The sequence below is a fragment of the Carassius auratus genome, chromosome 1 (assembly GCF_003368295.1).
Source record: "Carassius auratus strain Wakin chromosome 1, ASM336829v1, whole genome shotgun sequence".
NCBI classification, from domain to species: Eukaryota; Metazoa; Chordata; class Actinopteri; order Cypriniformes; family Cyprinidae; genus Carassius; species Carassius auratus.
Genome location: NC_039243.1, coordinates 31,965,587 through 31,980,484, shown reverse-complemented (window position 1 = coordinate 31,980,484; position 14,898 = coordinate 31,965,587). Strand labels below are relative to the sequence as shown.

The 14,898-nt window shown below is 36.8% G+C and overlaps 1 protein-coding gene and 1 pseudogene across 10 annotated transcripts in view; one reads left to right on the top strand and one right to left on the bottom strand.

Annotated features, from left to right (window-relative positions):
- LOC113107804 (lipopolysaccharide-responsive and beige-like anchor protein) overlaps positions 1-2,828 on the top strand; it is a 158,216-nt gene extending 155,388 nt beyond the window's left edge. For all 10 annotated transcript variants that reach the window (XM_026270548.1, XM_026270538.1, XM_026270606.1 and 7 more), the window contains 2 exons: positions 828-979; positions 1,734-2,828. In XM_026270548.1, coding sequence (XP_026126333.1) covers positions 828-979; positions 1,734-1,824 — 243 coding nt within the window. In that variant the 3' untranslated portion in view covers positions 1,825-2,828. The remainder of the gene's footprint in view (positions 1-827; positions 980-1,733) is intronic.
- Positions 2,829-5,667: 2,839 nt separating this feature from the next.
- LOC113107798 (slit homolog 2 protein-like) overlaps positions 5,668-14,898 on the bottom strand; it is a 71,607-nt pseudogene continuing 62,376 nt past the window's right edge.

The window sequence follows — 14,898 nt, the reverse complement described above, 5'->3', positions numbered from 1 at the left end:
CTTGCGTGTGCGTGCGTGAGTGTGTGTGTGTGTGTGTTGGGCAGTGTGTTTCTGATGTTAAAGTGAGTGTGTGTGTGTGTGTGTGTGTGTGTTGGGACAGTGTGTTTCTGATGTTAAAGTGAGTCTCCGTGCTGAAGGTCTGACAGAACATTAATTTGGTGGAGTAGGAAGAATCCATGAATGTCTCTGGAGCGTCTCTCTCTCTGTTAGGAACCGTTCTAACAGACATTCCCCGAACCTTCAGCACATACACAATGAACTGCATTAAAGTCTTCATAATCCAGACTTTACTCGTGCCAGACATGAAAACAATCTGATATCTGAGTCACGGCTGGTTTATGATCCTGACACGGCCTGCTCTGCAAGGGTTAGGCAGAGAAATAGAGTACGCAATTGTCCACGCACATATCGGGATTTATAAAAAATAAACTTGCCATAAATATCTACGCACCTTACAGACATTCTAGACCAGAATAAATATTTCACTCTCATTAATGGAGATAAACACTGAAAATACATAGTCATTTCACAGATGTTAAATTATTATATTATATGAATTGAGACATATTTAGTGGAATGTGCTTGATCACTTTACTCGTGGCATGATGTTTTAATGACAGCGAGGAGTGCTATAGATGCACAATAATAATTCATCTTTAAGGAAGTGTTGATGCCGTGTGAAAGCATCTCCACAACATTATGAAACACACCACAACTGAGTCACGAGTGGAGTCTGAATCAGAATCCTGGATTTCAGGATGATTCATATTCAGGATTTTTGTATAACATTGACGAATCACTTTATTCTTTTCTTTGTTCTTCTGCAGGCGATGCTGCTCAGTAAAGACGGCCAGTATCTGCTGAGCGGAGGAGACGCAGGGGTTCTCAGCATCTGGCAGATTCATGATCTCAAACAGCTCTTCTCTTTCCCCGGATGTGATGCTGGAATACGCTCCATGGCTATGTCACATGACCAAAGGTGAGATGCAGAAAGACACAAGAGTTCCTCCTACTTTTCTAGACTAATGATAATGCTAACACTTTTTACCTTTACACAGTTGAATCACATTTTATGCAAATGCATGTTTTATGCAAGTTAAATAATCATTTTGAAATGTCTGGTTATGGTCATAATTTTAATTTAAACCGTTATCACTTCTCCAAAACATTCACTCTGTACACCGCTGTTCAGAAGTTTGGAGTTATTATTATATATATTTGATCAAAAATAAGTTTTGCTGCTTTTATGTTTGTTAAAACTGACTTAATGCATCCGTGCTCATTAAAATGATTAATTAATTTCTTTTAAAACAAAACTCGTACTGAGCAGTGTGTGTTTTTGAGTTGTTTTCTGGTCTCCTTTGGACAGACGCTACATTTGTGTTTGTACAAATGTAACAGTTTCTTTCTCCAGAAAAGGATAGAGTACAAATTAAAATATTAGACATATGCTTGCTTAATTATTCACTTATATAACACACACACACACAATCCCATTCAAAGTTTGGGATCAGTACGATTAAAAAAAAAAAAAAAAAAAACGTAATATTGTGAAATATTATTATGATTTAAAACAGCTGTGTAATATTTTTTGGAGACCTGTGATAGAAAAGAACAGTGTTTATTCAAAATACAATTCAGTTTTTATAAATTTAGCACATCCTTGCTGAAAAAAAGCATTAATTTCTAAAAACAATAATCATACATGTTATGTAATGTTTGTCTCTGTGCAGATGCATCATCACTGGGATGGCGTCTGGGAGCATTGTTCTCTTCTACAATGACTTCAACAGATGGCATCACGAATACCAAACTAGATACTGACCCCGTCACACAGCACTACCAAGAGTCATGAATGTATGCGAAATATTTAAAGAAGCAGAACTGTTTTATAAAAAGGGCATTGCTATATTTTGTAGAATTTCTTACTATATGAATCTTAGGGGAGCGGTTATATGCCTAATATTTGGAGAGAGAATAAATCTATTTTTATCTCTTGTGAACGAGACTGCTGTAGATGCACAGCTAGCGTGTGTGGAACAGGGAGGGTGAGTTTCATTGTTTTCTTCTCTTTTGCAGTGACAGGGTGCCTCTAAACGTCCCGTTTTGTAGTTTAATATCTAATCGGCTGAATGCAACCATTCAATTATATTCATAGATTAAACAGACAGCTGTCTGCAGATGCATCAGGTCGCTTTATGAACGGAAAAGTGGCGGAATCTGAAGTTTTTTTCTTGTGTGATCATGTGATGATGTCACTTTAGAAACTGAAGGGACGGAGTCTGCATATGAAGGAAAAGTCATTTAGAAATTGTTAATTATCTTCCTGGTTGGTAAGAAGTCTGCTTTTCTCTCTTTTTGTTGTGTTCGTGTCTGTTCCACATCTATTAAGTGACCATTTTATCTCTTTTCCTTTTGAGGAGATGTAAGTGATGTTAAAAAATATGAATGTCCATTTCAAGTGTCATCAAATAAGTCTTTTTGACATTTCACCAGTGCTTTTACTCTTAGTGTATGCAGAAGGGCAGAGCATCACGTTAATTCAATATTTCACAATATGTGGTTCATAATACATCGGGCTCAAACGATAACCCTATAGATCTCACTCAGGGCAAGCAGGGCTCTGTCAAATTACTAAGAAGCGTTTATTTCTTGGTTTGAGTCGACTGTGGTGTGATTCTGACAAACGCTGTCTGATTCCTTTGGGTTGGTTTGGTTTTTACGGTTTTGTTTCATGTTATATCTCCGCTAAATCAGATTGAAATGAACGTCGTATGACGTGTGTGATGAACTCTTAAACAATAAAATGGCATTTTGTACCAATAAAACAAGTTTCATATCTTTTTTTGTAAAGACATGAAGATCCGAGGGATCTAAGAAGTGTGAATCAGTGTTATTACTAAATATTATTTTCATTTTAAACAACATTTTAGTCATTTTTTTGTCCGTTTTTAAAAATGCCTATAGATTTATTGCATTTTTTATTTTATCTAATGTTATTATTTTATTGTATTTGGCTTTAGGTTATTCAGTGACAATAACCTTGTTTGGAAATGTGATGAAACTGTCAGAAATACAGGTTTTAATTCATTTGTCAGCAATAAATCGCATGCAGTATTGTGTGTGTCCGCTAGAGGTCATTAAAGCTCAGCTGGGGTGACACACAATCAACCTGATCCACTTTATCAGCTCAAACCCCAAGACCTGACTCCACTTAAAATCTGCAGAGCTGGAGAGCTCCAGGAGAAAGAAAAGCTGGGGCTGGGAACTATACAATTTTTAATTAGACTGCAAATGAACATCTCATTCTCTTTAAAGCACTAAAACATGAATGAGACGAGATCGTGAGACAAAATTATTCAGAGTGTGTCTATCTTGCACTTTTGATATTTTAGAGCAGGGGTCAGCAAACAGAGTTCAGCTTTCAGCTCCAGCCGTATTCAAACACACCTGAAGCAGCCAATCAAGCTCTTTCTAGGAATAATAGAAACTTCCAGGAAGGTGCTAAACTCTGCAGGACCCAGTTGAACCCGTTTTAGAGTCACACCCCTTCATTGATCTGCACTTTTTTATGCATGTAGCTTGTAGACCAAAATGACTGACACCAGAGAGATAAATAACCAATAGGACTTTGACACTGGCTTTTGGATTTTTATAGAACATAAGATCATAATGTTGTATCATTTTTGTTCAGGTAAACAGGTTCAGTGAACAAATGTTTGACTAACCCTAAGTTTGAAAAAAAATTTAAAAGTGCATTTTGAAAAGGAAAAAAAGGTGCTTTTTATTTCTGATATTAGTGCCAAAGTGACCCCCCCCCCCCCCCCCCAAAAAAAATCATGCCTTAAAAAAAAAAACCTGAACGTAAAATGTTAACCTAAGCCTTATACCTTCACTACACAAATAGCTGACTACAGTACATGACTTGCTGCAGTCACATCAGTGGAATAACCTGCTTTATAGAGTCTCCGTTTTCAAGTGTTTTTGGAGACATGATTTAGATTCATTTATATATATATATATATATATATATATATATACAGTACAGACCAAAAGTTTGGAAACATTACTATATTTAATGTTTTTATAGTAATATTTAAACATTACTATATTTCACAATATTACTGTTACTTCTGTATTTTTGATCAAATAAATGCTGGCTTGATAAGCAGAAGAAACTTTAAACTTTAACATTAAAAATAGTAATGTTTTCAAACTTTTGGTCTGTACTGTATATATAAAAGTTATTTTGTTATTTGCCACACCATTGTATATATATATATATATATATATATATATATATAAAACAAAGCATCCTTCTTTTTTATATTCCAGTCAGGGGGATTTGCATGTAAATAATGCAGTGCAATTAATGACTATAAAAGACTAATTAGAATTTGAATCCGGGAAAATCTTGAGATCAGTTACTCAGACCATGCAAATTAGCACATATTATATACACATTATATAATGTTTCGGTCCTGTTTTTTTTAATTGGACTGATCAACAGTTTGTGCAGTTGCAAAAGTTGTTTTGATGGAGATTCAATCTCTACTGTTTATGGGATGCCAAATAACATCAGAAGCAGCGAGAAAAGCAACCACCTGCTAGCAACATTAAAAATACATTTTTGTGTGAAAGTATGACGCCACAACACTAGATGGCGTCATTTGTCTTATAAATGTGGCATGCATTTATTTGATTAATCTAAAGCATGCATGTGCACACACAACACATACATTATATAAATATATATAGAGAGGATCAACCCTTGTACAGGGAAGGGACATCTTTATTCACTGATCAGTAAAACAATTTGCTCAATGAATGAGCAACATCCTTTACAATAAACATCAGCATCATCATCATCATCCAAAGTCTACAATACCAGTTTAGCAGCAACATGTTAACATGGGAAACAGAGTGGTAACAAAGTAGTATCATTTAGAAAAAAAAGTCACAGTTTTTCTTTCTATATGTATCATTAAAAAGGATTTGCAAGGAGGGGATTTTAAAAAGAGGTTTATTGACCGCTATGGACTCTACGGTTATTTTTTTTAACTATGGCATGTGCTCTATGAGGAGATTTTAACTATACGTTTAAACTCTAATATAAAGCACATCTGTGTCACCGTACAAAGTTTTAGGAGATTCGACAAAAATATACAGTTTCCACTTCACATTTGAAGATTTATAACACCGAAGTATTTTTACTTTAATGGTAAATACAACAGTCCGACGGGTCAAAGCAACCGAATGAAGGAGACACGACGTTAGTTATTCTACTCTGTGAGCTATGAGTGATTTACATTGGCAAAAGGACGAATATAAATTAATATATATATTAAGAAATTCGAACTGTAACTCCAGGGAAACGAAGGGCTATAGAGAGTATAAGTTATGTGACATTATTTTTGATACAATAAATACACATGGTTTATAATGTGGATCAGAAGAGTGTGTGTGTGTGTGCTCTTGTTTTTGTGTCATATCAGGAATTACAAGGAGAGGGTGACTTATGAGGACATAACCCATGTCCCCATTTTTCAAAACACTTATAAATCATACAGAATGAGTTTTTTTGAGAAAGTAAAAATGCACAAGGTTTCCTGTGAGGGTTAGGGTTAGGTGTAGGGTTGGTGAAGGGACATAGAATATACAGTTTCTACAGAATAAACACCATTACACCTATGGGATGAACACACTTTACACAGAAACAAACGTGTGTGTGTGTGTGTGTGTGTGTGAGAACAGGAGCAGCTCTGACAGTGTGTGTGTGTGTGTGGTACACTGTGAGGAAGTAGAAGAGACGAAACCCCTTGTCGTCTCAATAGTGATCATTTATCTCACCTTCACAAAGTCCAGGTGAAATGATTTGAGGCAGTCCAGAAAACCACATTAAAGAACGGCACAAAGAAAGGGAAATGTGTCAACGGGGTGCATGTGTTTGCCAAAAACAAAAACAAAAAAATGTCACAGTACCTAAAATGACGGCAGACAACAACAAAATAAAAAACTCTAAAATCTATTTTTTGTCTTTTTTATCCACCGCTTCATAATAAAAAATAGGTTTGTTCTTTATCATACAGCAATCCGTTATCCTCCTCTGAAGGAAAAACATTAGTCCAACACTGAGACAAAAAAAAGGTCAAAGTAAAGACGCGGGGTGTGAGGATGCATTTCTTCTTTTTCGTTTTTAGGATGGACATTTCGTGCAGCCACACTTGACGATCTTTTCCACCTCCTGGACAAAAGAGGATCCGTCTGTGCATTGGAAGGTGTATTTCCTGCGTTTGCTGCGGAGGGGGCGCAGCAGGACGTCCCGTCCCCGCAGGAACCCCGACACTCTAAACGGGAAACCTTCTCTGTGCTTTGGCACGCCGTGTAGCCCTGCTGCGTCTGATAGTGATCTCGGAGCCGTTCCCCCCGACACGCCATCTCTGCACAGACCACAACACCAGTCATGAGGGGCAGTTTTGTGAAACTGGGCTTTATGCATAATGAATAAATACACTTTCCATTTGGTTTGTTATGATAGGACAATATTTGGCTGAGATGCAACTATTTGAAAATCCAGAATCTGAAGTTCCAAAAAAAAAAAAAATCTTAATATTGAGAAAATCAAGTTCTTAGCAATGCTAATGATTTTTTGCATAAAAGAAAAATGTATAATTTTGACTCATACAATGTATTTTTGGCTATTTCTACAAATATACCCCAGAGACTCAAGACTGCTTTTGTGCTCCAGGGACACATATAGTATGTTACATTTAGCATAGCAATCATGATCGGTTTCATTATATTTTTTCTTTGAAATTAAAAGGTAACTCCTATGAAAATACAAAATAAAGAGTAAAAGCGGAAAAGGATGGAGAGAAGATAGCTGCAGAAATATACTGTAGGTTCAATTTAAAGCCTGAGTTTTATTACTGATTAAAGGATGGAGGAAATTTAAAGGAGTAGTTCACACATATAATGTTTTACTTCCAAGATGTAAATGAGTTCCTTTTTTTCATTTCTACATTTCTCCAAATCTGTTCTGATAAAAAAAAAAATGACCTGACCTCATTTATGGGTGAACTGTTCCTTTAAGATGAACACACACACACACACACACACACACACACGCATCCCTCACCTGGCGGACCTGAGTGGGGTCCGTAATGCTTTCAGACGCAGCTTAGGTTAAAAACGAATGTTAGTAAAATAACAACAGTAATAGCGCATGATTAGCTTCACACAAGGTTAGCATTTCAACAGCAAACTACACTGATGTTTAGAAGGAAAACCACTTTAGCAACATTTCTGACACATGCGAGCACATTTAAAGGTGAGTTAGTAAATATTGACCATGCATACACTTTTATAAAACAGAAACACATCACCAAATAATAAGATACGAGGAGAAGGTTATCAGTCAAAAACTTAAAGACATAAATAGTGAGAAAAAAGTGGCATAAATTATTCAGAAAATGCTGTGTACTCTTCTGATGTGTTTTTATTTTTTATTTTTTTAAATGCATTTTATCTCCAGGTAGAGGTGTTATTATTATTATAGTTATGTCTGATAACGGTTAAGTGGCCAATATTAAAATTCTACACAATTTGTCTATATAGATTAAAAATAAAACATTGAAAACTAAAATCAAACATTTGAAATGCAGAATGCATGAAAACTGTACAATGATTCGAGATTAGGCTAAAGATTACATTTAACAATGTTATTAACTCTCTGGTGTTCTTTGGTCATTTTTGATTTTTATAATATTTATTATTAAATTGGAAATGAATAGGAAGTGATATTCGTCTTGAGGAAATGTTTGGTACTGTGCTCAAACAAAACCGCAACACAGCTTTGATTTTCTTGCAGTTTTGGAGTAAAACATGTCTTTTTATTAAACCTGTTCTCCAAAGTATTTAAGATTTAGGACGGGTTAAATTGGAAATGTCCTTTTCAGGTCTATGCTCAAAAACCGGTTAACAGGTCATAAATGGTTCATAACTATTCCATAAATATAACTTAGTACCATAAATCCCTTAAAAATACATAATTTTGAATAGAAACATTATTATTATTATGGCCAATATTTATCAAAAAACAAAAACGATAATAATAATAATGGCTGATGTGATACTGATATATTAGCTTATGAAAAAAACCCACTGTCATTATTTCTTAGTGTATATGCCATTTCTCTCCTGAGATGTGTTAATATGAAGCCGGCCGTACCTCTGTCGCAGCTCTGCCCCGTGAAGCCGCCGCTGCACTCACAGTACGCCTCCCCCAGCCCCGACACACGACAGCGGCCGTGTTTACACACCGTCTGCTCACAGGGGCTCAGCTGCTCCTCTTCAGCACAGAACACACCGCTGAAGCCCGGCTGACACACACAGCTGTACGAGTACGAGTTTATGGGTCGACAGGAGCCGTGGATACACCTGACACACACACACGCACATATATGATTTTATACAACGAAAACAACGTGTGTGTGTGTGAGAGAGAGAGAGAGAGAGAGAGAGAGAGAGAGTGTGAGTGTTTGTGTGAGAGTGAAAGTGAGTGTGTGTGTGTGTGTGTGAGTGTGTTTGTTTGAGAGAGAGTGTGTGTGTTTGTGTGTGTGTGTGTGAGTGTGAGTGTGTGTTTGAGAGAGAGTATGTGTGTGTGTGTGTGTGTGTGAGTGTGAGAGTGTGTGTTTGAGAGAGAGTATGTGTGTGTGTGTGAGAGAGAGAGTGAGCTTGTTTGAGAGATAGTGTGTGAGTGTGTATGTGTATGTGTGAGAGAGTGTTGGTGTGTTTGTGTGTGTGTGTGTGTGTGTGTGAGAGAGAGTGTTGGTGTGTGTGTGTGAGAGAGAGAGAGAGTGTTGGTGAGAGAGAGAGTGTTGGTGTGTGTGTGTGATAGAGAGAGAGAGTGTTGGTGAGAGAGAGAGTGTTGGTGTGTGTGTGTGATAGAGAGAGAGAGTGTTGGTGTGTGTGTGTGTGAGAGAGAGAGAGAGTGTTGGTGTGAGAGAGAGTGTTGGTGTGTGTGTGTGTGAGAGAGAGAGAGAGTGTTGGTGTGAGAGAGAGTGTTGGTGTGTGTGTGTGTGAGAGAGAGAGAGAGTGTTGGTGAGAGAGAGAGTGTTGGTGTGTGTTGGTGTGTGTGTGTCTGTGTTTGTTTGAGAGATAGTGTGTGAGATGGTATGTGTATTTGTGAGAGAGTGTTGGTGAGTGTGTGTGTGTGTGTGTGTGTGTGTGAGAGAGAGAGAGAGAGTGTTGGTGTGTGTGTGTGTTTGAGAGAGAGAGAGTGTGTTGGTGAGTGTGTGTGTTTGAGAAAGAGAGAGTGTGTGTGTTTGTGTGTGTGTGTGTGTGTGTGTTTGTGAGAGAGAGAGTGTTGGTGTGTGTGTGAGAGAGAGAGTGAGTGTTGGTGTGTGTGTGTGTGTGTGTGTGTGTGTGTGTGAGAGAGAGAGAGTGTTGGTGTGTGTGTGTGTTTGAGAGAGAGAGAGTGTGTGTGTTTGTGTGTGTGTGTGTGCATGTGTGTGTGAGAGAGAGAGTGTTGGTGTGTGTGTATGTGAGAGAGAGAGAGAGTGTTGGTGTGTGTGTGTGTGTGTGTGTGTGTGTGTGTGAGAGAGTGTGTGTGTTTGTTTGAGAGAGAGAGAGTGTGCGTGTGTGTCAGAGAGTGTTTGTGTTTGAGAGACAGTGTGTGTATGTGTGTCCATGTGTGTGTGTGGGTGTGTGTGTGTGTGTGTGCACTCTCAGATCCCTCACTTGTTCCCGTCACATGGGCTGTTGATCTGCTGGTCACACAGCGGGCCGCTCCACCCCGCCTCACACTCACAGCTGAAGGAGGATCGTCCGGTAGCGTGGCACTGCCCATGAGCGCACACACTCCGCTGGCAGGGCTGGCACCCGGGCAGCACCCCCTCCTGCAGCAGGAACTGGGTCAGGTCCTGGAGCTGCTCGTTAATGTAGAGGTTTCGGATACAGCCGTGGAAACTGGAGCCGTTCCTCCGGGGGTCCTGACGCAACGAAGCCAGTCCAGACTGCTGCGGGATTCCTGAGAAGAGACCAGCTTTAGTATCTTTGTTTACTTCTGTGTGTTGCTTTTGTTGGAACCACAACTGTTTGAGGAACTACATTGTTCGGTGGAAGAATACTGTTTTTATTAATATCATTACATTTTATTTGCTCTGTTTTATTCTGGGAAACCTTACTACGTATATGAAAAGACTTTTTAATAAAAGCAATGAACCGCTAGAAGCCGTGGTTTACAGTGAATTTATAACAGCTAAGGGGTTAGCGTCATGGCTAACAACACCTATTAGCTGTTATAAATCACTGTAAATCACACAGTAAATTACTGCTTTAAGTGAATATGATGTGAGGATCCCCAAACACAAAAATGTTTTAAAACACACCCTATCATTCAATATTAATAATCATTATAACAACATTATATACCATTATATACAACAGTTTGTGGTTACTGGGAACGTTTAAAGTATCATGTTCGGCTTGAAGTAATTGGTTAAATTTAGGTATTTGGCATTAATAAGGTAATTTAATAAATGCCCGCTTACTGGAAAAGTTCATTCCTGACTCTGTTTGATACCACACATTACATTAGATTATTTTTCCTTAATAAAATGAAAAAGAAGCGGATGAGTGTGTTTCACACACCCCCGAGATAAAGCGGAGCAGGGCTGGGTCCTGGGCTGGGACTGCTGCCAGTGCTGATGGATTTGGGGCTTCCTCCATCGATGGACAGAGACAGAGACTGGTCCTTTGCCACCAGCTCCACAACATGAAAACTGCCGTCATTTATAGTCTCAACACTAGAGAGAGAGAGAGAGAGGAGAGAGAGAGAGAGAGAGAGAGAGAGAGAACAAATGAGAGGAACTGATTAGACTTCAGAGAAAATAAAGCCATGATTTTTCATCACTACAGAAAAAGAAGAAAATAAAAACATCAACCAAAGCTAAACTTTTTTAATGTTCAACAATAAATACATGAAGTAAAATTCAAATCTAATGCATATCACTCTGTAAATAAATTACAATTTTATCATAATGGCTTATAATATAGGAAATGTATGACAATATAATAATACAGAAATGTGCAAGTTACTGTAAGCTATGTTTAAAATGCAACACTATTATACCATAAGTGACACCATGTAACAATTTTTTTAAATAATATTTTTTTTTCTTTAAATCTTAACTTTTTAACAGTAGCGTGTATATAAAGTCCACAATAAATATAGATTAGCTTAATAAAAAAAATAAAAAATAAACTGAAATGTCCCGATTTAAGGCAAGGCAAGTTTATTTATATAGCACATTTCATACACAATGGTAGAAATTAAAATAATCATGAAAAAAAAAAATCACAAAAAAACAAGCAATTTTAAAACTTTATAAATGATTTAAAAGTGTACTTATTTAAAAGTAATTTAAAAACAGTTCAAAATATTTTACAGTTAATATGTAAAATACAGTGCAATCAGTTCGGACATTGCACAGTGCTCACTCAATAAATGCACAACTAAACAGATGAGTTTTGAGTCTAGATTTAAATGTAGTCTATTATAAACGTATAGTTTCGTCTCCACAGTATAAAGGTGTGTGTACCTGTAGATGGCAGATGGAGGGTAGGATCCAGAGTCATAACTGACTCTCAGTCGGCCTCTGTACAGCTCCACCGCAATGTGTTCACTGTCTCCTTTATACAGCAACACTCCGTTGTCCTCATCTGTGGCGATCTATGACATGCATTCAGAGCACATGAGTGTGTGTGCATGCAATGAACGATGACCTCTCTCTCTCTTTATATGTGTGCTGCTGTACCTGTAGTGATATATTGGCCTGCTCTGTAATGAGGTTGGAGGGAATCTGCAGGAATGATTCTCTGTTGATGAAGTTGACGCTGACCAGCTTCTCACAGTGCACGCCCTCATAACCGTGAAGACACAGACACACAGGATCCAAGTCCTTGATAACACACTGTGCACCATTGGCACAGTCATAGTGGTCACACGGACTTGTTCTGGGCAGGACCATCGGAGGAGAGAACTCGCAGAACAACCCACTGCACACACACACACACACACACACACACACCGTATTTCACTTGGTGATCTCTCTGTTGATCGGTTCCTGATCAATGTAGTGTGCTCACCTGTAGCCTTCTGGACACACACATGTGTAGCCATTCACTGCATCAGTGCACTGAGCTCCGTTTTTACACTTATTATCTGCACAATCATCAAAATCCACCTCACAGTGCTCCCCGGTGTAACCTGGAGTGCACTCACACCTGCACAAACACACAAGATAAAACTCAAACTGCCATCTTTAACTTTTTGAAAGATTCTGTGAAATCTCTTGACAAGCACAGCTCACTTTCCCTCTGTGCAGATGAATTTGCTTTATGGAAATCATTTTTTGTAGTAAATTGTATAATGGCTAATAGCTTTATTTTCATCACAGATATGAACTAACTTTATACTGGCGTAGAAAGTGTAGAAAAAAAGAAAATATTATTTTGCATTGCATTTTTAACAATAAGAAATAATATTGATCCTCCGGAACTTTCAAGAACAGTTTGTGCTTTTATGTTTTCTCACTGAGGGTTGCATAGCATCAGTTTATGTAAAACGGCTTTGGAATAATAATTATACATTTTAAAATTGATGTTTAAAATTATTTTAATAGTGATTCAATAGTGGGTAAAAAAAATGTTTTCTACATAATATCTGATTTTTTTTAATGGAAACTATTAAATAATAATTCTATAAATATATTTTGAATTTAAAAAAGCTTAATATAAATGGGTCTTTATCCATAATATATATATATATATATATTATTTTTTATTTTTATTATTTTTTTTTTAAACCCAGCACTTGCATATATATGCCTCAAAGTGAATGTATGTGGACTAAATACTTGAAATTAAACCTAAGTCAAAATGCAGAAGCCATATGTAAAAAAAAAAAGAAGCTTTATCAACTTAAGGTCATTTTGGGTTTGGAGTCTAAATTTGTTGTAGGTTCATGCTGCTTCTTTTGTATATAAATAATAATAATATTTATGAACAGTGAAATCTATTGTGTTCTGTGATTAGACTTCTCTAATTACTAAAGTTTTAAATACTTGACCCACTGAATTTCTTTTTTAAGAATTTAAACACACTATAAAGTGTCACATAAATCATCATTCACGCATATCACATCATGTGATCTTTAAAAGTGATTTTTATAGTGACCCCAGCGGGAGCCATAATATACAGTAAATGATACAAATACAGTTCAATTCAAAAGTTTGGAATCAGTAATATTCTTGTTTTGTTTTTGAAGCAAGTCTAATGCTGAACCAGGGAAGGCTGCATTTATTTGCTAAAAAATACTGTTAAACAGTCATTTTGTTTGCTTATATTTTTACAATAAAAGTATCATTATCTTAAAAAAAGGAAAACAAATATTTTAAACAGTATTATATATTGTTAGAAAAGATTTCCATTTTGAATAAATATTCTTTTGAACGTTTTTTACATCGTGGAATACTGAAAAAGTATCAGTTTCCAAAAAATAAATTATATATATAGATTTGGAAATCAAAGAAATAAATTATATTTTTTAAGTATATTAAAATGAAAATTTATTATTTTAAATTGCAATAATATTACACAATATTAACGTTTTTTTTTCTGTATTTTTGATCAAATAAATGCAGCTTTGATGTGCATGAGAGACTTATTGAAAAAACATAAAAAAAATATTCTTGATGTCTTTCTATCCTAATTATTTTCTATAAAGCTTTGAATAATAATAAGAAAGATTTGATGCTACAAACTTATAGTGCCAAAAGCAGTCCAGTAACTTTCAAACACAGTTTTGTTTCCAGATGGATGGATGAAAACCTGTGCAACTGTATTTATTAGACAAAAAAATCAGACAGTTCTCGCCAAACTGTAAAGAAGGTGAAAAAAATAAAGAAAGTGGATTCATAGTTTGAGGTTAAATCTATAACACAGGCAGTGGCCGTCTTAAAGACTTACATGAATCCCTTAGCGGTTAGAATACATTTGGAGTCGTGCTGACACAGGTTTAGCTCTGAAGCACAGAAATCCAGTTTATCTTCACACAGCTCCCCTGCACACACACACACACATTATAAACAGACAGAAAGAGTGGGAGGAGTGTGAATAATCAAGGAAAACAAGAGTCACATTGTGTGTAGGATAGTCTTTGATTAATCATCCTACAGTAGGGGAAAAACAACAACACAATACAGCTCTATTGACAGTGTATTAGCCAGCCAAACATCAATGAGTGTGTGTGTGTGTGTGTGTGCGTTTCATACGTTAGCAAGCACAGAGGACGCACTAGCCAGAAACAGCAAAGGAAAGAGACAGAATGGGAGGATGAAGTGAAAGACAGTCAACTAACCTTTCTCCACCTCATTATTATTAGCAGCTAGTAGAAAAAGAGAAACAAGTACAGAGAGAGAAAGACAAAGAAATACAGAAGATGTGTTTGACATGTTAGCATGTTAGCTCAAGCGGCACATTAGCATGTTAGCATCAAACACAGAGCACAGAGAACGCAGAGCATTTAGCATTTAGTCCTTGTGTGTGTGTGTGTTTGTGTGTGTGTGTGTGTGTGTGTGTTACCTGTGTATGCAGGTGAGCAGAGACAGGTGTAGTTGTTGATCCCATCCACACACGTAGAGTTATTCTCACAGTCATTATCTTCACAGTCATCGATATTTATCTCACATTCGTCGCCCTCAAATCCATCTGGACACACACACCTGAACACACACACACACACACACACACATATGACTTGTCAATTCTTTCGAATTCTGTGTGCAGCGTTGATTACTAACTGTCTAAAATTGGTTTGTTTGTTTGTATGTCACT